This window comes from Anabas testudineus, chromosome 10 (assembly GCF_900324465.2).
Source record: "Anabas testudineus chromosome 10, fAnaTes1.2, whole genome shotgun sequence".
NCBI classification, from domain to species: domain Eukaryota; kingdom Metazoa; phylum Chordata; class Actinopteri; order Anabantiformes; family Anabantidae; genus Anabas; species Anabas testudineus.
This window is the reverse complement of record NC_046619.1, coordinates 12,511,570-12,530,184: the sequence shown is the minus strand read 5'-3', so window position 1 is coordinate 12,530,184 and position 18,615 is coordinate 12,511,570. Positions and strand designations below refer to the sequence as shown.

At 40.2% G+C, this 18,615-nt stretch overlaps 2 protein-coding genes across 3 annotated transcripts; both read right to left on the bottom strand.

Annotated features, from left to right (window-relative positions):
* Positions 1-78: 78 nt before the first annotated feature.
* On the bottom strand, positions 79-3,555 carry p2rx3a (purinergic receptor P2X, ligand-gated ion channel, 3a). Its single transcript, XM_026358076.1, has 12 exons — positions 3,422-3,555; positions 2,524-2,659; positions 2,306-2,377; positions 1,993-2,053; positions 1,467-1,563; positions 1,275-1,352; positions 1,051-1,192; positions 821-957; positions 644-737; positions 488-553; positions 319-396; positions 79-207 (listed from the first exon to the last, which is right to left on the bottom strand). The coding sequence occupies exons 1-12, from the start codon at positions 3,553-3,555 to the stop codon at positions 79-81; spliced, it is 1,224 nt and encodes a 407-aa protein (XP_026213861.1).
* A 2,440-nt stretch (positions 3,556-5,995) lies between these two features.
* Positions 5,996-16,740, bottom strand: ssrp1a (structure specific recognition protein 1a). 2 transcript variants are annotated; one of them, XM_026358111.1, is made up of 19 exons: positions 16,653-16,740; positions 15,799-15,878; positions 14,988-15,173; positions 12,586-12,691; positions 12,248-12,441; positions 12,044-12,144; positions 11,575-11,704; positions 11,315-11,418; positions 10,995-11,123; positions 10,681-10,902; positions 10,271-10,343; positions 10,134-10,139; positions 8,775-8,907; positions 8,635-8,680; positions 8,133-8,265; positions 7,843-8,010; positions 7,546-7,643; positions 7,292-7,463; positions 5,996-6,567 (listed from the first exon to the last, which is right to left on the bottom strand). In XM_026358111.1, the coding sequence occupies exons 2-19, from the start codon at positions 15,850-15,852 to the stop codon at positions 6,502-6,504; spliced, it is 2,121 nt and encodes a 706-aa protein (XP_026213896.1). In that variant the 5' UTR covers positions 15,853-15,878; positions 16,653-16,740; the 3' UTR covers positions 5,996-6,501. The 2 variants fall into 2 exon arrangements, with proteins under 2 accessions (XP_026213896.1, XP_026213897.1); XM_026358112.1 differs by lacking the exon at positions 10,134-10,139.
* Between the last annotated feature and the right edge of the window lie 1,875 nt (positions 16,741-18,615).

Genomic DNA, 18,615 nt, shown 5'->3' with positions numbered 1-18,615 from the left:
ACGAGTCTCTTGTAATATACAGTAGTGAGTGAAAGAAAAAGAGGAACGTCCATTTCTTCACGTTGCTGTTGTTGCCAATCAGAGAGCCTGATCAGAGGCAGACAAGGAAATGGCTCCAGAGTCACCTGAGCTCTTCATGGCTGTTTTGAGTGACAGCAGACTGCCGGGACTCTGAGTGAGGGATGCTTCTATCTGTGCCTCTGACACCTGGGTGGAGAAAATACGTGATGAACAGTTCACACGGCCTCATTAAGCTGTAAGTGTCCAAACGTACGAGTGGTCAAATACGTGCAGTGCTATCACAGAAAATACATTTACCTCTTCAAATTTCTTGGCCTTGTACTGCTCTGCTCCTTTCATGAAGTTCAGTAAGATGACGTCACAGAGGACCGAACCCTGCAGACACAGAAAGAGAAGCAATGAAAGCTGAGAGCAACAAGAAAAGAGCTTTTATTAAATCAATTTCTGCCTTATAAGAAACTTTTACCAGTCCAACCGAGGTGAAGGCCGCTACCAAGTTGATCAGTGTTGGGATTGTGTCAAACTTTCCTGCCTGGAAGAGATGAGGAAGAGACACAACAGTGGCCACATCGGGACTTCAACCATACATTTTATTAAATTCCCACATCTTTCTACAACTCACTTTGCCGGTGACCATCACATCAAAGCGGATGGCGTGCACTTTATGAAGCGTCCGAAATTCTGTGCCGTTCTCTGTCTTGAAATATTTGGCAAACCTGCACTCAAAAAAGAAAAATAGGAATGAAAAGGAGGAAAATAACTGAGCAGACAACAGGTGAGAACAGCTGTTGTTTGGTACCTGAAGTTGTAGCCTTTGGAGATGCTGTTCTTGGCGAACGGTGCGTCCAGTCGTGTGAAAGAGTACTTGGGTATACAGTACTCAATGTTCAGGTCCAGGTTACACTTCCACTCAATGTTTATTCCTATCTCTCCACCCTGAGAGAACAGTTTAACAAAAAGAGAGGCACACTGTGAGCTTCCTGTGCAGTCACACTATTTTAGGCTTAAAGATGAAGAAGCAGATGAGACCTTGTCTGCCAAGTCAGTCACATCCTGCCCCGTGTAGCTCAGCACGTCCCCAAGATGAAATATAGGACAGAAAGGGTTCGTCTTCGGATGGTAGACACAGTTCTTGATCTCATGAGACGTCATTGTCGGGGGAATGTTCCCTCTGACAGAGAATGATTTTAATACTAAAAACTACATTTTACGCATTAACTTGTTAATTTGTGTGCGTTGCACGTGTGACCCACCTGGTGACGTTGAAGAGCGGAAAGCGAATGCTGTTTTTGATGAAGATGGTGAAGTTTTTCACGTCCAGCATTGGTTCGCTGAGGAGGATGTTGACAGACAAGGAGGAGTGAGGATGACGATCAAGCGTTTTATTGAGAGAAATGTCTGGTGCTGATTTGACACGTCTGTGTACATTTGTGAGTAATTCTTACACTTTGACTTTGTCGTTCTCGGCTGGACACCATCCTTCAATCTCACACTGACCCTTAGTTTCATTGGAGGATTTAAGACAAACACCTGTTATTACACCTGTTGTGAGAGAGAGAGAGAGAAAGAAAGCGAGGTGAAATGTGGAGAATGTAGAAAGATGCACAAAGTACTGATTACAAATAATCAGAAATAAAATAAAATAGAACTTCATATTTCCAACAATTCAATGACATGCAGGTCAGGTTAAGTGGAGACTCGGAACTCTCTGTAGGTGTGAAGATGAGCATGAAGAGTGATGTGGGGTGAAGTAGACAGGTGCTGTCCAGGAGGGAAATGAGCCACATGACCAGTGTTAGCTGGAACAGGATGAGCAGTAAAAGATGAACAATGGGTGGATGAACACCAACTGAGGGATTGTTGCATCACCTCTCAGGTCACTGGTCCATTTTCTGGATTTAATGCCCGTTGTTGCGTCTTCCCTTTCTGAGAACTGAAATCGTATTTGACAATTTCAATAATTTGACTTACCATTGGAAAGGACGCTGCCAATACGCTTGGCGCAGTCTTGATCTGAATCACAAGGCAACATCTTCACAGAAGAGAAACACAGAAATGTGAATGCAATGCGGTTAAATACATTGGAATTAAATAAAAACATCTGAGAGATGGCTTGAGGTTGATTTGCATGCCGGCTCAGAGAAAAGGAAATATTCAATGATATTCCTGTAGCTCTGAGCCAGCACAAGTGGTTCAATCATAATTTGTAAACATTAAAATAATTTTAAACTGATTAGTGACCAATGAAAAAAGGCAAACACGTGGATTTTAAATGCGTTCTCACCTCTGCACATTTTCCTTGGAACTGATTTTCTGTGACGATGAGTTTGGTCATAATGCAGAAAACACCTGCACCCTGAAACACAGCAGAACATTTATTCAGTGATTCAGTACGATCACATAATGCTTCACATTGGAAAAACTGACCAGCACACATTTCATTTAACCTTAGAGATCTGTTACTGTTATGTGTCTCATGGGGCGAGAAAGTCGATCACACACCTGTGGGGGGAAGACGTAGTCAGCTACATCCATCACACGGTTGTGATGGTAACCAAAGCCTTTCACTTTTGTCATGACAGCGGACTCGATGCCGGTGTCAGTCACCTGATAAGCTTTCTCGTGGATGAAGACCCAACTGCAGGGACAGAGACACAACACAAGGCGTTTAACTGCAGGTCAAGAGTTCGATTAAAGGATAGCGGACTGAAGAGTCTCTGGTCATAAAGATGGTCTTCTGTCAAATTTGCCCTTAACATTTTGCTTTTATTAAATTGTTTTCCAAATTTGTGCTGGCCAGAGAGTAGCATGACAGTGACAGGCAGACGACAGAGCTATAGCATATATGATCTGTGAAAAACTCTGAAGGCAGATTTGAAGATTTTTGTAAAATGTCTTTAAATCATCTGGATAAAAAAAAAAAAATATTCTGTTTGCTGCATAACATTTCTTTTTTAATCTGTTTACCAAATTGTGACTGCATTTCCTATGTAGGGACTTGTAAATTCTCTTTCATCCTCTTCAAACACATGTATAAATTCATGCAACATATTCATGCATCAGTTTGGAAATATAAAATAATATCAACTAACATTACTGTAGACAATTATATGTGAAGGTAAAATGTTATTTTAATTATTTTGGTTCTTGGTGTAATAACTGAATATGACAAGAATAATATGGGCCAACTATACGTTTTCAAACATGTGACACTACCACCCTCTCCACCGTACCTCATCAACTCACATCATCATGATCTGCATGGCTCCACTGAGAGCGAGTGAGAAAGCACTTTTTTAATGAAACACGTCCTTTAACGAGACAAATTTCAGAGCTTTGGTTTGAAAAAGAACTGCACCCAGAATGCGCTGATGATAAGCCGCTCACACGCTTTACTAACCCCACGAAATATGCAATGATGAGCAGCTGCACGATCCTGTTGATGATGCCCACGGACCAGCTCTTGACCACCACGGACTTGGTGGTCTCGTAGGTGAAGAAGTTAGTGATGTAGCCATACACCAGGCCGCCCATGGTCGCTTGTCAGTCCGAGTCCGGTCAGAGATTGAAGACTTGGGGTCTTCCTGCGTCTGAGGGAAAAGTGCAACTCCTGTCCAGCCTCAACAGATGCCTCCTGAGAAGAGTGGTAGGAACTTGTTTGAATGTTAGAAATCTCACTGAGGTGAATCCGTCTTCACACTGACCCTGTCTGTCACTCGTTGGTGTGGCCTGTGTTCATGCTCTTCATTGTACATTTGATGGTTAATCCTCACTGTCTGTCCTCTCACTCACTGTCCTTGTTCCATTGGTTTATGGCACAAGCTGGACCTCCCCTCCCTCTACACACACGTGTCAAAGTGTCTCTTCTGTTCCTCCCTCACAAATCTCCCATGACTCTTCTGTCTTAAAAACACAGCAATGACACAGACACACGCGTACAATTGTCCAAGGGCATCAATCAATACGCCATACTTTGCTCGAGACACATTTCTGAAATCCCTTTAGTGAGTTTCTGACGTTTCCAGGATGCTTTTATCCGAAGCAGCTGGCAGCAGAGTGGCTTCATTCATATTTTAGTGTCAGTGAGTGACTCAGTGGCAATCAATTCACAAACCTGCTAATGTTACTTACAGCACATCACACGACACATCTAGAGCTGTTGAATAAAAAAATAAAGTTTTTATACTGCACTGCATGTTAATTTGAGAGAGGAGTTCTTTAACAGGCGCCATTAGAAACAGCGTTAGTGAAAAGGTTTCCATCTGTTCACTTCAGCCTGAGGCTGCACAGAGATTTACATCAGGTGGGTCCTTTGTGTGGCTTTCATCTGAGATCAATCTGTTTTAGTGGTTGTGTTTTTATTATTATTATTTTTTTTGTAAACCTTTTCAAATTCTTTTACAAAGTGAAGCAACATTTTACCAATTACATTTCTACCATTATTACTACATGCTATAGAATTCAAAACACCGAGGACTTTCTACTTTTACCTCTGCAGATCATATTAGAAGCAAATAAGGACCGAACTTGTTTGAGATGCATTTGTATTTTCTTGGAAGCTGCTGTGAAAAAAAAGTGTAAGCACTGAAACAGATTCAAGTGTCCAATATGTCTCCATTAAACATAATGTTCCATCCGAGTATACAAAAAAGAAATCTGATTCTATACTTGAGTCTAAATGCACTCTGATAAAAATTACAAACTGTGGCATTATTGACGGTTGTGCAATAATTGCGACATTTGATACGACTGCTTCTTAATACACTCACGAGCACGAGCAGCATTTACTGCCTCTCACATCAGAGATAATGTAATGATGCAGGGACAGCGTGTGCATGTGGGTAGATGCACGTGTCCTTTTTTTGAAGTGCGTCCATTATGTTTGTGGTCAACTAACAGTAATCGTTAAACACAACATACACATGTGCTATAAAGAGGAAACAAGCACACTGATACATGTTTATCATAACAACATAGTGTATGTATTCCTGGAACTGGCAGTAATAGTCTGAAACCTACACATCTACAAATATAAGAATGAAATATAACTAAGATGTACTAACAAGTAGCTGACGTATCTAGTGAAGTAAAAAATGGAAAGTATGTGAAAAAACATTACAATATACACAATAGGACACAAGTGATACAGGTGTGGACATAGAAAGGACGGTGATGTGGGAATTAGGAACACTGACGTGACACAAGTGGAGACCACATAGAGATGTTTGAGCAAAATATGGAATCAAGAAACATTGTCATAAATGTTGCAGGTAACTGTCAATAAATAAGGTTTGTTTTCAGGACGTCTGGTCAGCAGGGTGTGCCTCATCATCAAAACCATCCAAGTGGAAGTGAACCACAAACCTGGGAGTGTTTGGCTCTTAAAAACCACCCTCTTCACCCTAAATTAGAAGTCCTTTTACAAACCGCTGTGTACAAACCACTTTCTAATGTTCACCAGTGTCGCGATCCAACTTCCCCTGACAAACAATTGTAAACCAGCCTCCCTGGTTAAACGGGGCTGATGTGGGAAAACAACAGTGGATTGGTTTTCTATGAGAATTCAAATACTGTATATACAGAAAGAGCTTTTCCAACAAAAATGTTGATTTATTCATTTAATTGGCCACACACGCTTTAAGTTTATCCTTAAAACGCTTCAGCTTTAGTGTCCCAATACTCAGCATGCTGGCTCAGTGTCATGGGATCATGTGATACGATAAAGAAAACAGAAGGAACCAACAGGTAAAAGTTACGTTAGGTCACCAGACTGAACTGATGAGAGAATGTCATTTGTTAACGGGACACTAGAAAACATGAAAAATCTGAAACGTGTACTATAATAAATTCACAACATTCAGTTACCATGAAACACTTCCCAGACAGAGTGAACACAATCGATTTAAAGCCGGTTGTTTTCATCGTCATGCTGCAGAACGATCAAATGGTTACGAGAAACCAGCCAAGTCCGGAATTATTAAAAATGATTCACTTATTTATTATTTCAGCCTGAAAACAAGACATGACCAAACACAAAAAACACCTAACAGTGGGTTTTAAATGCTCTATACAGGAGACCAAAATGACTCTGCTCATCTCTGTCTCATCCACAAAAATGAACTATGAAGTCCTACAATCCTCAGTGCTATAAACCTACAAACACACATCTCCATGAGAGAGAGTGAGGAGAAAAAAAAAAAAAAACCTTCAAGGTTTCTGAGAAAAGTGGGACATCAGTTTTCCAACATTTCACTGAGCTGTCAATAGGAAATCCCAAAGAAATATCAAACAATACACGAGCTTTCAGATTCTGTGACAAGAGTTTGTAATCTTGAAGCAAAAATTTAAAAAATAATAAAAAAAGCAAAAAAACAAAAAACAAAAAAACAACTTGACTCTGTTGATTTGTCCGTTTGTGTGATATCCACAGAGAGAAATCCTTGGTCCTTGGTTTGTTTGTAAGACAAGAAAAATGTGTGTTTAGTCAGATTCTTCCTCTGAGCTGGCGGGTGTGGACACAGCCTCTTCCTCCTCTTCATCCGATTCCTGGTTTATAAAAATAAAAATAAATTATGAATAAAAAGACGGTCAATATTTGTAATTTGTAACCAAGACAAGTGGAAGAAGAAGATTAATTTCACTTTCTATTTAAAATCCATCCACCAGACTAAACACCTTCAGTTACAATGAATAAATCTAATGCTTTGTAACAATTTGACTAAGACACAAGTACAAATAAATAAAAATATTATAATATTTCCAGAAGCTCAGAATTTCTGCCTTTTCATTGTTCGGCAACATCTAGCTAAACAGTAACCAGGAGTTATGATGAAGACCATTAGACTGTATTTTTGTCAATCCAACATCTGTTACAGGTGCATCAATCTCAAATCTCCGTCTGTAAAAGACACATAAGCCATTTCTGTTGATTTCACATGTATCCTGTATCCAAGTCTCACTTCTCCCGACGTTACTTGAGGTTTAGTAGCTGTGTACCCACCATCTTTAGTACAGGACACCTGCTAGTCAAACTAAACTGGGAATTTTAAGAGCTAACAGTAACTATCTACATTGACCTTGTACAACTGGTAACAACCCTTGAAACCAACAAAATAAACTGATTTATGTAGCAAAGTATCTGTCAGACAACAGTGATGTAATGTAGTGAACAGAGAGAAACATATAGACGCAGGAAGGAAACATCTCATAATGGATTGTGCTGCAGCCTGTCTGATAACATGATAATGCTGTTTATCTCATCTGTCTTTACCTTCTTCCTCTTGGACTTGCTTTTGTGGTCAGAGTCTGATGAACTCTCCTCGCTGGTCTCGATGAACTCTCGGCTCTTGAAGCTGTCGTTGCCTCCACTCCTCTCTCTGTCCTTATCTCCTCCGGCTGACTTCCTCTTCTTCTCGTCCTTTTTACCAGATTTTTTACTCTCCCTAAGGAAGTGGAAAGGTTGACTTATGTAAGACCTCTCAAGACAATTTGTCTTTTTTTCTTCTTGAAAGTAAAGACGCTTACTTCTTGGAGCTAGAGGCCGATCCTCCGCCACCCTCTTTGTACTCTTGCTTTGCCTTGTCATACTGCCTTTTGGCCTCCCCTGCCTTTGTTTCCCACTCCTGATGCGAACACAGAAGCAGATATGAGGGAAAACATCAAGGGACAAATGGATAGAGGTTACATACAGATTCCTTCTCTGCATATGAAAAATTCAACGTGTTAGATGTAATGAAATCACTGCTGTGGAATATAATGCGTCTTAAGTCTAAATGTAAAGATAAAACTTTCAGCACTTTGATCTCTGTTCTCCTTCCTCACCTCTTTCTCATCTTTGCCCAGTTGTCTCCACATCTCTCCAGCCTTCTTGGAGATCTCTGTGATGGAGATGCCGGGGTTCTCCGACTTAATTCGTTCACGGCTGGAGTTGAGCCACAGCATGTAGGCACTCATTGGCCTCTTAGGGCCGCTGGTATCTTTCTGCTTCTTCTTCTCAGATTGAAGAAAGAAGAAAAATCAGCATGTGGAGATTCACAATACTATGGATGCAAAAAAATCCTGTCTTCTTTAAACACTTAATCCTCAATATTTTTTTGTCTCCCCTCTCTCACCTCTTTGCGTGGCTTCCTCTCTTTTTTCTCCTTCACCACTTTGGCTTTCTTGGCCTTCTTCTTCTTCGCACTCTCATCCTCACTTTCATCCCCTTCATCACTGCTGTCACTCGCTGAGGCATTGCTGTCGTACCTGATTCAAGGTGATGAAAATGGAAATGATTATGAGGGGGGAATACAACATTTGACCTTTCTTCTCAAATTTTGAAAATAGTGAAATACTAGGTCTGAGCAAAATTCTATATTAATTTTAACCAAACAATCAAAGCAGAACAGTTTTATTGTTATCTCCAATTCAGTTTATTTATTTAGCACCAAATCACAAGCAGACCCATAATCAAGGCATTTTACAATATGAGATTTAAGACCTTAGAGGATATAACAATACAACTATGAGGCATTATATAAAAACCCTGTCAATCACACTTGAGCAAGCACAAGCAGGTGTTCTGCCTCAGCAGAATAATGATGCTAATAAAGTAATTAAGTGAAAGTAACTTACTCTTCTGCAATGTCGTCATCTTCCTCTCCAGGGTTAAACGACTCATCTGCAGAGTGAACCAGGACAGAAAAGACACAGATTAAACATATTGTTCTTCTGAATTCAACATGCACCTCTGTCGTTCTGAGACTGTCGCTCACCGCTTTCACCGTCTGATTCGTCGCTGTCATTGCCCTCCTCTCTGATCTTGCCCTCAGCCTTCATCCTCTCCAGGTAGGCATCATGCTGGTCATCGTCTGAGTCACTGTACTCGTCAATGTTACCTTTCATGCCCTGAAAGTAAACTACAAAGTTAAAAAAACAAACGCAGCACTTCCTACAGTCTATTATATCAGATTAATTCTACTATATCAAGGCTTCAATTACGCAATTTAAAATGTCAGAAAGTAGAAAAGGAATTAATTCCACAGAGCTGATGGGCAAATCCCATGTTTTGTCAATTTAAGACTGAAAGATATTTCATGATACAAAAATCTCTTCACATCTGAGACGCCAGATAGAGCAAAGTTGGCATATCTGTTTGATTGTTACTGAAATTAATAATACAAATTATAGTTGTATCATCTGTACATATATTCTCTGTAATCATCTGCACCAACCTCAGGGTCGAAGGCCCACACAAAGGAGCAGAGTTTAAATTTGAGATTACTACATCTTAAAGGAAAGCTTAAAACAAATAACATATTTCTGTTACATAATTTTTTAAAAACCGTTTTATTTCCTTAAAATATGAAACACTATGTTGGATTGGATCTTGTTGAATTTCATGAGCTTTGCTGGCCACTCCAGCAAACCGTCCTCATTTTTATCCACTTCAGTGTAGCTTTTTTTTCCCCTTCAGTAAATTGCCAGTGGTTTAAAACAAGACTTTGTGCAGCACTCATTTTGGAAACCAAAACCAAACTATTTTCTCATCCTCCACCACATTCTTTCCCATCTCCATGCATTAGTATTTCAATCTGCCCCAGGGGACAGTCAGACAACAAGTCAGGAGACTCATTAAAACACCAACAGGAAATGGAGAGTAGGCGCATTCATTTTCATTGACCTGTTCTGCTGACCCCTGTCATCATGGCAATAGATGGCCTTGTTACCAGCAAAACCGACCTGGTGCTCTGGCTATGTTGTAAGATAGATCAGGAAGTTGTGTGTGCCAACAGAGAGCATTATGGGTAACTGCCCGTGTCAGGCAATGGTCATGATGAAAGTTGTGTCGAGTGTTGAAGCACACCAAAAGCCCCCGGCCACACATTAGTCAGCGCAACGCAAACCAACACACACAAAATAAGTTAAGAGTCACACATTCCTTCACCCCCCTATCCCATGATTAGTCATAAATCACTCAAGAATTATTAGGTTCAACACCAATCGCATTGGTCACATCAGGCCAAATCAAGATCATTGGACACAATCCTAAATAATGCCATGCAAACAGAAATCACTCCACACCGATTAGATCGAGTGCCTAATCCAAACGTGACGCCCATGACCATACCCACCTTCTTCTACAGGGTACAAGGACAGACATACAGGAGAAGGGCAACAAGCATCAATATCTGTAATGGAATTAATCTGATAAACGGTGTAATATCTTTGTGTTAGAAACTGGGAGATATTTAAAAGAGAAGAGCGTTACCTCCTTGAATCCTCTGTTCTTGATGTTGAGCTTCTTGGCGTTAACAAAGTCAAACAGTTTGCCGTACTCTTCTCTAAAGGAAAAGAACAAAAAAAGGTTTAGGTAGAGATTCATTAGATAAGTTCAGGGCTCTATGATATGATGCAGACCATCGCAATAAATGTTTACATTTATTTCATTGACTAAAACTTTTTTAAGGTAATAATTAGGATTAAGTGTTACATCAATGTCAGAAACTAAAAAAGATTCACATCTGTTAAAGTAAAAAACACAAAGTGACAGATCTTTACACACATTATATTAAGAATTATGTATACTTAAATATCAATAACCAGATTCCTTTGTGATCCGTGTAAACATATCACAGTGTGCATGAAACAGTAATTTATTGAGTTAGTGTCTGTCCTCACCTCTCAATGCTGCTGAAGGTGTACTGATTTCCCTGCTTGGTCTCAATCTCAAAGTCAAAGGACCGTGTTGTGGTGGTGCCTCGGGCAAAGTTGACGCAGGAGATCTCCTCAAAACGCAGGTGCACAGGTGGCTTGTGGACATAGATGAAGCCTCTCTCCAGAGGGTAGAGGAGGCCTGAGGACGCTTTATAGGAGCAAGTGATGCACTGAGCCCCAGAATGACTGTGGAAGAACGTAGGATGCTTAGCTGGATATATATATATATATAAATATAATATATGAAAGTGTGTTATGTGTGCGCATGAGGTGCGTACCCCTGAAAGTTTCCGGGTACAGTGATCTTGCGGTTAACCAGGGCCTTCATCACCCTGCTGACCATCTCGTACAGAGACCCGGACATGTTCTTACTGAGTTTACCCTCAAAACGACGCTCAACATCATCCCTGTTAAACAAAGAAACAGAAGGACAGGATAGCTATTTTAAAATTAGGGGCTTTCAAGCATTTTTAAGTATCAATGCAAAGAATGAAAGAAGTTGCTGGTGACACTGTAACACATGAAAATTAGTCCTCCTTTGCTTCCCTCTGGTGGATGCATGCTTTCAGAACATCTGTACTGAAGGTCACATACTCACTCGCTCATGTTGAGTGTGAGGCTGATGTTCTCTTCTTTGGAGAAAAGCAAAATAAGGAAGTGATAACGCGTCTGACCTTGCTTGATAGGAGGATCCAGACTGATCTATGAGGGCCACACAAACAAACCAAGAGTGAAATTGCTAAGAAAATTACAGGAACATGGAAGATGGAAGAAGGTGAAAAAAGCGTAACTGGCGTACAAACTTTATATAAAATTTTACGTGAATGCAGTGAAAACTATTAAACAAAGTCGACTTACAACAAAGAACATCTGTCTTTGGTCCTTGTGTGGCAGCAGGAACAGACGGAGGACAGTGGTGTAGGGAATCTTGTAGTCAAAGGTTTTACCATGGAGGTGAAGGAAAGTTGGATAGATACGAATGTCATATCTGAAGGAAGAAAAAGAGAAATGAGAGAAATCTATGGTGTAAACAATAGTATTCAATTCAACGTTATTTCTTTAGCGCCAAATACCAGAAGTCATCTCAAGGCACTTTACAGTATTTAAGGTTTAAGCCTTACAAAATATAACTATACAGAATTATATAGAAAACCCAACAAACTGACTTGAGCAAGCACAAGGCGACAGTGGAGAGGAAACAGAATTGTTGCTGACACTTTCATGTTTGGACATCTGTGGCTTTTCATTCTAATGCTGCAGCAATTATGTAATAACATAAGAGTGAATGTCTGGATGCCTGTTTTGTCTTTATGTGTTGATATTCTACCTTCCTCTGGGTGTGAGACACTGCAGCTCCTTGAAGATACACACAGCATCTCCTGTGGCCTGGATCACATCAGCCTTCGACAACACATTCTGGGCAAATGCCTGCAAGAGAAAACAAAAGTTCAGCACCATTATTAATGTGGCTTCTTAATTTAATAGAGCTAGAACTATAAGTAGACCTGCAAATAGAACAGTCTTTTCATACCTCTACAGGGTCTTGTCGTTCATCAGACTGGCTGGGCGGGACGTAGAACCGAACCTCCATGAGGGAGACTTCGGTGTCATCATTCTGGTGAAACTCCAGAGTGACCTCATTCTTTCCGGTGGCGCACTGGGACACGTTGGACAGTGGGACCTCGAATGCTGTATTGTCATTGACGTCGAACATTAACAGAGGCCCTGTTATAGGAGATGGGGAGGTAAGCGAGAAACGAGGAACCTTGGTTATAAAGAGAAAAAGTACGGTCTGGTTGATATCAAGACTTTGTATCTTCTAACTATCACACCTCATCTGGGTTTACTAAAACTACACATATTTTGTACCTGAGAATTTGGCTGTTCCCCAGTTCCAGCCCTTCACACACATGTCCTTCTCTGTCAGCTCCACCTTGTAGTTGGCTTTGAAAAAGTCAGAGATCTTCTCAAAGTCCTGTTGGATAAAGGACAACAGTTCAAAGAAAATGTGGGGTAACATGGAATAAATCAGAAAACAAGGTTGATGGGAGAGTAAAGCAGGAAAATTGGGGAAACCAAAAAGAGAAAGGTTCAATGTTAGCAAGCCAGTAAATGCACTAGCAGTGGAGGCAGCTTAACAAAACACCTCCCAGAAAGGGCGATGCAATGGTGGCTGATTAATCAAAATGTAATTATAACTGCGCCCGCCACTCTAGGCCTCCTGGGAACACTGGATGTAATCCATCCACCCTCTTCTGTTCCCCTCCCCTCCACCGCACCGCTGACAATCAGCCTGTTTATTTATCCTGCAGGCTCGCTTACAACTGGAACGGACTCACACACATGCATGCACAGCGACAAACATATGGTCAATCACACACACAGACAGTGTCCTGGTATTACACACACATGTGGAAGTGATTCGATGTGTGAGAGCGTGTGCACAAGAAAATGAGACGCTGTGGGAAACAGAGTTTACACACCTGGATATCTGCCTGTCCATGAGGTTATTTCAGCCAATTAGAGCCCAGAGAGTCAGTTTTTGTGTGTATACAGTATGTATGGGTGTGAGAGAGTTCCTTAGTGTGTTTGTTAGCCAGGATTAAGGAATTGTTTAGACGTGAGCAGATGTGTAAATGCACAAAATTGGAGTTTGTGCAGAAATGGCCTGTTGATGTGTCAATCTGTGTGTCCTCATCAGGTCTGCTGTGAAAGTTTTTTTTATTCCTCATTACAGCTTTGGCAAATTTGTTGTTGCCCAATGCATTTAATCATAATAAACACAGACTCCCCCACCACAGACACACGCATTCAAACAAACACACTGTTAGCCAACAAAGCCCCCCCCAGTTTGTCTTTTATTGCTACATTTTTTAGCCTCTTTCTCCCCTCATTAGTTAAGAACACACACTTGTTTCTTCAGCCTCAAGACTCCATGAACAGGCCTGGATATCACTTGAAATATTTTTTAAGCTAGTGCCAATATGACCAGAGTTTTGCTACTTGGCCTACAATATGTTGCTTTCTCTACAACAAGCCTTTTTACAAGACCTTTACCTAAATAAAAGACTAAACCTGGTGAGTTCATGTTTTGATTAAGAATTTTTCCCCATTTTGTACCTCAGTTTGATGCTTAGTGATATAGAAACATTTTAGTTTGTGTCACAAAAACGTTTGAGGTTTCTTGTAAGACCAATTACAGAAATACTACCACAAAGGGCAGCTGCATGCATTTAATGCCATACGTTATATGCAATCTGAAAAGGTAAATATGCTTCTACAGCCGTTGCTACTCCAGAAGACAATTACAGATCAGCTACATAACAGAGATATCAGATATTCAGCATCACGTTCTAGGACACTTCACATGATGAAATGAAGCATCTACTCAACTCGCTAACGGCTAAACCTGCAGCCAACTTCCGATTAGTGCGCTGGCTGTGGGATAATAAACAATGACATCACAGATTGTGCGCTGGGATGAGAGGATCCATCTTCAAAAAAATATGCTGATTAACCCCGAGAGACACCACTGCTCAAACAGATTCCAGGTTATACCCACTCCTCTGTCCCAGTCTTTCACTTGCGTGCTGACATTCCCCATACACTCAGAGCAGTGGGGGAGAAAAAGGAGGAGATAAAAACAAACATGACCACATTTTTTTTCCTTGTCTGTCTTATGAGCCAAATTGTTTCAGTGGATTGATATAAACACTGACTCACATGAGCCGATGATTACACTGTTTATGGAACACACATGCTAGCGCTGGTTTCCCTCATTAATCCCATTTGGGGAGAAGGGCCGACTCATTCACATACTTTCAATAGCAACACACACACACCCACTCAAGTGGTGGCCTTTTTGCAAGATGGTAGCATTTTTCCGTGAAAATGTCAGACGTGGGATGGAAGTTGTTTATACGTGGTTCCCTTACTTGTGTTACATCCTTTGTCATAAACACAGAGCTGAACAAACCAGCAGTGTGTCACTCTGTAATATTCCACTGTTGCTTTGTTCTCTGAGTAAGGTAACAATTATTTCCCAGAAAGAGAAAATACAACCAGGGAGAAAGATTGTGTTTCGAGATATTACGAAAGGAAAAATACAAACTGCGTCACAAGAAAGGAAAAAAAAAGCAGGAGCATGAGCAGCCTTCTAAACCTCAAAAAACTGTAAAGTAAGTGCTATTCTGCACACACCAACTAAGACTAAGAAATGTTATATAGATCCCGGAGATCTGTCCTGTGTGTACAGTAGAGAATACACTCACCGTGTCCCTGAAACCATCATATTTGTAGATGTGGCCAGTGCTGGTCCCCAGTTTGATGCCGTGACCTAAACACACTCGTCTCCACTGGGCCAGGTTGAGCTCACCAGCTGGGATGCTGTCCACCTTTCCCGTCTTGCTGCTCTTATAAACCACATTTTGCTTACTGAAACGCAGCCGACCATCATTCTGCAGCAACAGAGACAGAGAGATACAAATTAAAACAGACACAGGACTTGAATAAGCTTAAAAGAAAATCACCCAAGCAATTAGTCAACAGATAACTAACAATTAATCACACAACTACCCAGTCCATTCTTACAGGAGATAAATTGTTTGTTTTTTTAAAAAAAATCTAATTTCAGATCCAAAAGTTCTGAGATGTAGTGATAGAAATTCATAGTTTTGTCATTTACAACTGAAAGGCAATTGTATTAATCAGTGTGATTTTGTAATAAAAAAATATATATATAGCAAAACAAGGTTTTATTTAAAATATACATGTTTATTATAACCTGAAAATTACTGGAAATTTCTGTAATTTCCTTTCTTCTTTCCATTTACCTTAAATAAAGGTAAATAGAAATGTATTGATATTAGTACTGAGGTCTTTGCTCTCAGGCTTCATTTAACTGTTAGACTGAAACAAACTTTTGTGTACTGCACATTTCTATTTTTTAAGTAATCAATCTGAGTACTTATTGTATTATGAGCTGCTTATTAGTAAGAAACACAGAAATTAATAAATGTGACCACATCCACAGGCAAATTTCCAAGTATTTCCCAGACACATGTTGTGGATGATGATACTGACCCAGGAGCCTTTAACCTCTTGGTAAATCTCGTTGAACTCCAGTGTGTCTCCCATCTCAGCTAAAGGCGATGACTGATGCTCTGCAGACAGACAAAAGAGAATACATGAGATAAAATCAAACATTTTGGGCAGAAGGTAAAAAAAAAAAAAGCATACACATGTTTTTAAGTTAGAGTGGAATCAAGATGGGGTTTTGTATCGATGAAAACAGATTGGGCCAAACAAGCAGTCGGAATTTAGACTGCAGAAAAAAGAGAAACCTGCCACCCTGTGCTGTCGCAAAAACTAAAAACGGAGTTGTATTTTCTTTCTGTTCACTTTTGTCGTCTCTGTCTGATGTTAGCGCTCTCAGTTTACAATGAGCTGTAAGCTAGCTAACAGTGAATGTTACTGTCCGTTAGCAGTAAAATCTACACAGCGAAAGTTTCAACAAGGTTTCAAGTTTTCTTTGCACATAATAAGCTAAATAAAGGTTAATGTTAGGCCCTAGGTTTTATGAATATATACAATAACTAACATCCATGATACGCCACTAACAATGGCTAAGCTAACGTGGACAAAACATGATACGCTTCTTTTGACACATCGCGCTGCACCGACTTTGAGACTCCTCATAATAAAACACAGCACACGCTATAACACCGCCCAACAGGAACACACCGTGCATTAACTCGAGCGCTCCGGCAGAACTAGGCCGGTGTACAAGATATCAAACGATGTTCAGAGTTGACATTACAAACCAAATAGCTCAAAATAAAGCTAGTATGCGACATGTACGCAATTTACTTACAAATATCCCCAAATCAGTATTAAAATAAGCGACAAAAGACCATTTGTAAAACTTAATCTCTTACTGTGGATGCGATGAACAGCTTCGCCTGTTTCCCGCGTGTAGCATCGGGAGCTAGCCCTACGTCACAGGAAATAGTCCGGCGATATCCGTATTTACTTCCGGTTTGGCGAAGAGCTTTTATATTAATCATTAAAACCTCTGATAGAAAAGTAAAATAAAAAGTAGAGTTGTGTAGTCGCTGGAATATCGATCTACTCACGGCAAATCCTGCTTGAAAATTAAAAAATTGCTATTGAGTGCGCGGGGTCGAGCATGATGCAGTGACTACCCATAACCACTAGGTGGCACACAACACATCTCACAAAATAAACCAATAGCCTATTTTATTCTATTCTATTCTATTATTTTCTATTCTGTTATTTTCTATTCTACTCTATTCTATTCTAACGTCAACATTATAACACAGAACAGAATTGAACACATAGTATAACAGTAATAAAAGTGATGGATGTAGCATATATCTGTAGGGAGGTGAGTTAAGTCACAGTTTAAACAGACGATTTTATTTAGATTTAAAAACTTGGTAACACAGAGCAGTCTTAATCTGGCTGTGGGAATGGGAATGATCTGGATCAAACAAAACTCATCGGATTTCATGACCAGATGCTACAGAGCCTTGGGAGAAAAATAAACTATTTGGCACATCGACTTTTTGTCCAGTGTGTGCAGCTTTTCTACTCGGGCCTATGTAGGCTTATGCTTGGTAGTAATTTATATTCATTTGGATTCTCCAAATTGTATCCACTAGGCTACAGGATTATACTGAATTGATTATATTAAAACTTGTTAATTTCGACCCATTATAAGATGGGGGTTAAGGATAAAGCAGGATACATTAAAGCCCCCATCGTGCACACATTACATTTACCTATCGATTAATCAGTTGACGCACAGGGCACCTGAAGATTTTGGGGTGACCTGGAGCTGCTGATCCAACTTTCCAGGACACTGTCAGTTCACACGATTAGACTATTTATTCTGTAAGATTTCCACATTCACAGATTTGGGATATCTCGGTGATTACTGGGGAATTTTACCGAGAGGCCCCAGACAAAGTGCAGGGAGTGAGAGCGACTATCTTTTTAATTTAGGTTGGATCCAGGACAAACAGGAGAACAGCGTCAGTAGTGATGCTCGCCACGGTGTGGGCTGCTTTTGGTATGCTGACTGACAGCTGGAGGTGAGAGATGAAGATCGCCATAATCCCTTTGTCAATAAAAACTAAAACCTGAGGAATGAAGGGGGAAGAAAGGAAGACAGTGGAGCAGGCAAACACTTGTCTTCATTCTCCCTCTTTCTCAGACAAGAAAAAAAATAGACGACATCTTCCCTTACAGAGACTAATTCCGTGATCCATTAATAGGTTTATCGCAGTTTACAGCGGGCCTCTAAATTTACAAGGCCTAGGATTTTATAATATTTCTGTCGACAACTTTTAAACAGTCTGCAGGCTGCTCAGTGAATTCCTGTCTATTTTAATTCTCTAGTTTAACTTTTCTCTACATTTATTTTATTTATTTTTTTTTTTGTGATATTATTAAGCTAAACACTATAAATTATTTAAGTTAATTCTAAAAATTAATTTCAGAGGACTTCGGGCCTACTTTATGTTATGAACCCGAGGGCAAACATTGTCTTTATTTAAAATGAATTGTTTCATTTTGTGCCCACTCGGAGAAGCCTTATAATTAAAAACAATGAGATAACATAAAGGATAAATGTAAGAAATAAAGTATTTATACTTTCTCAGGGACTTGGTGAGAAAGTCACAACAGCCCATAATTCCTTGTTTCCTGGGTGATTGGAGGGTCGCGGGGTTGACGGGTCCTCCTGGTCTGATCCAGCACGACTCGCACCTTATTACAGGGAAGCAGATTAAAGATCAAACAGCTGCAGTCAGGTCGTGTTCAGGAAGATGACGAGTGGAGAGAGACAGAAATGAGTTATGACAAGTCCCGCGGTTC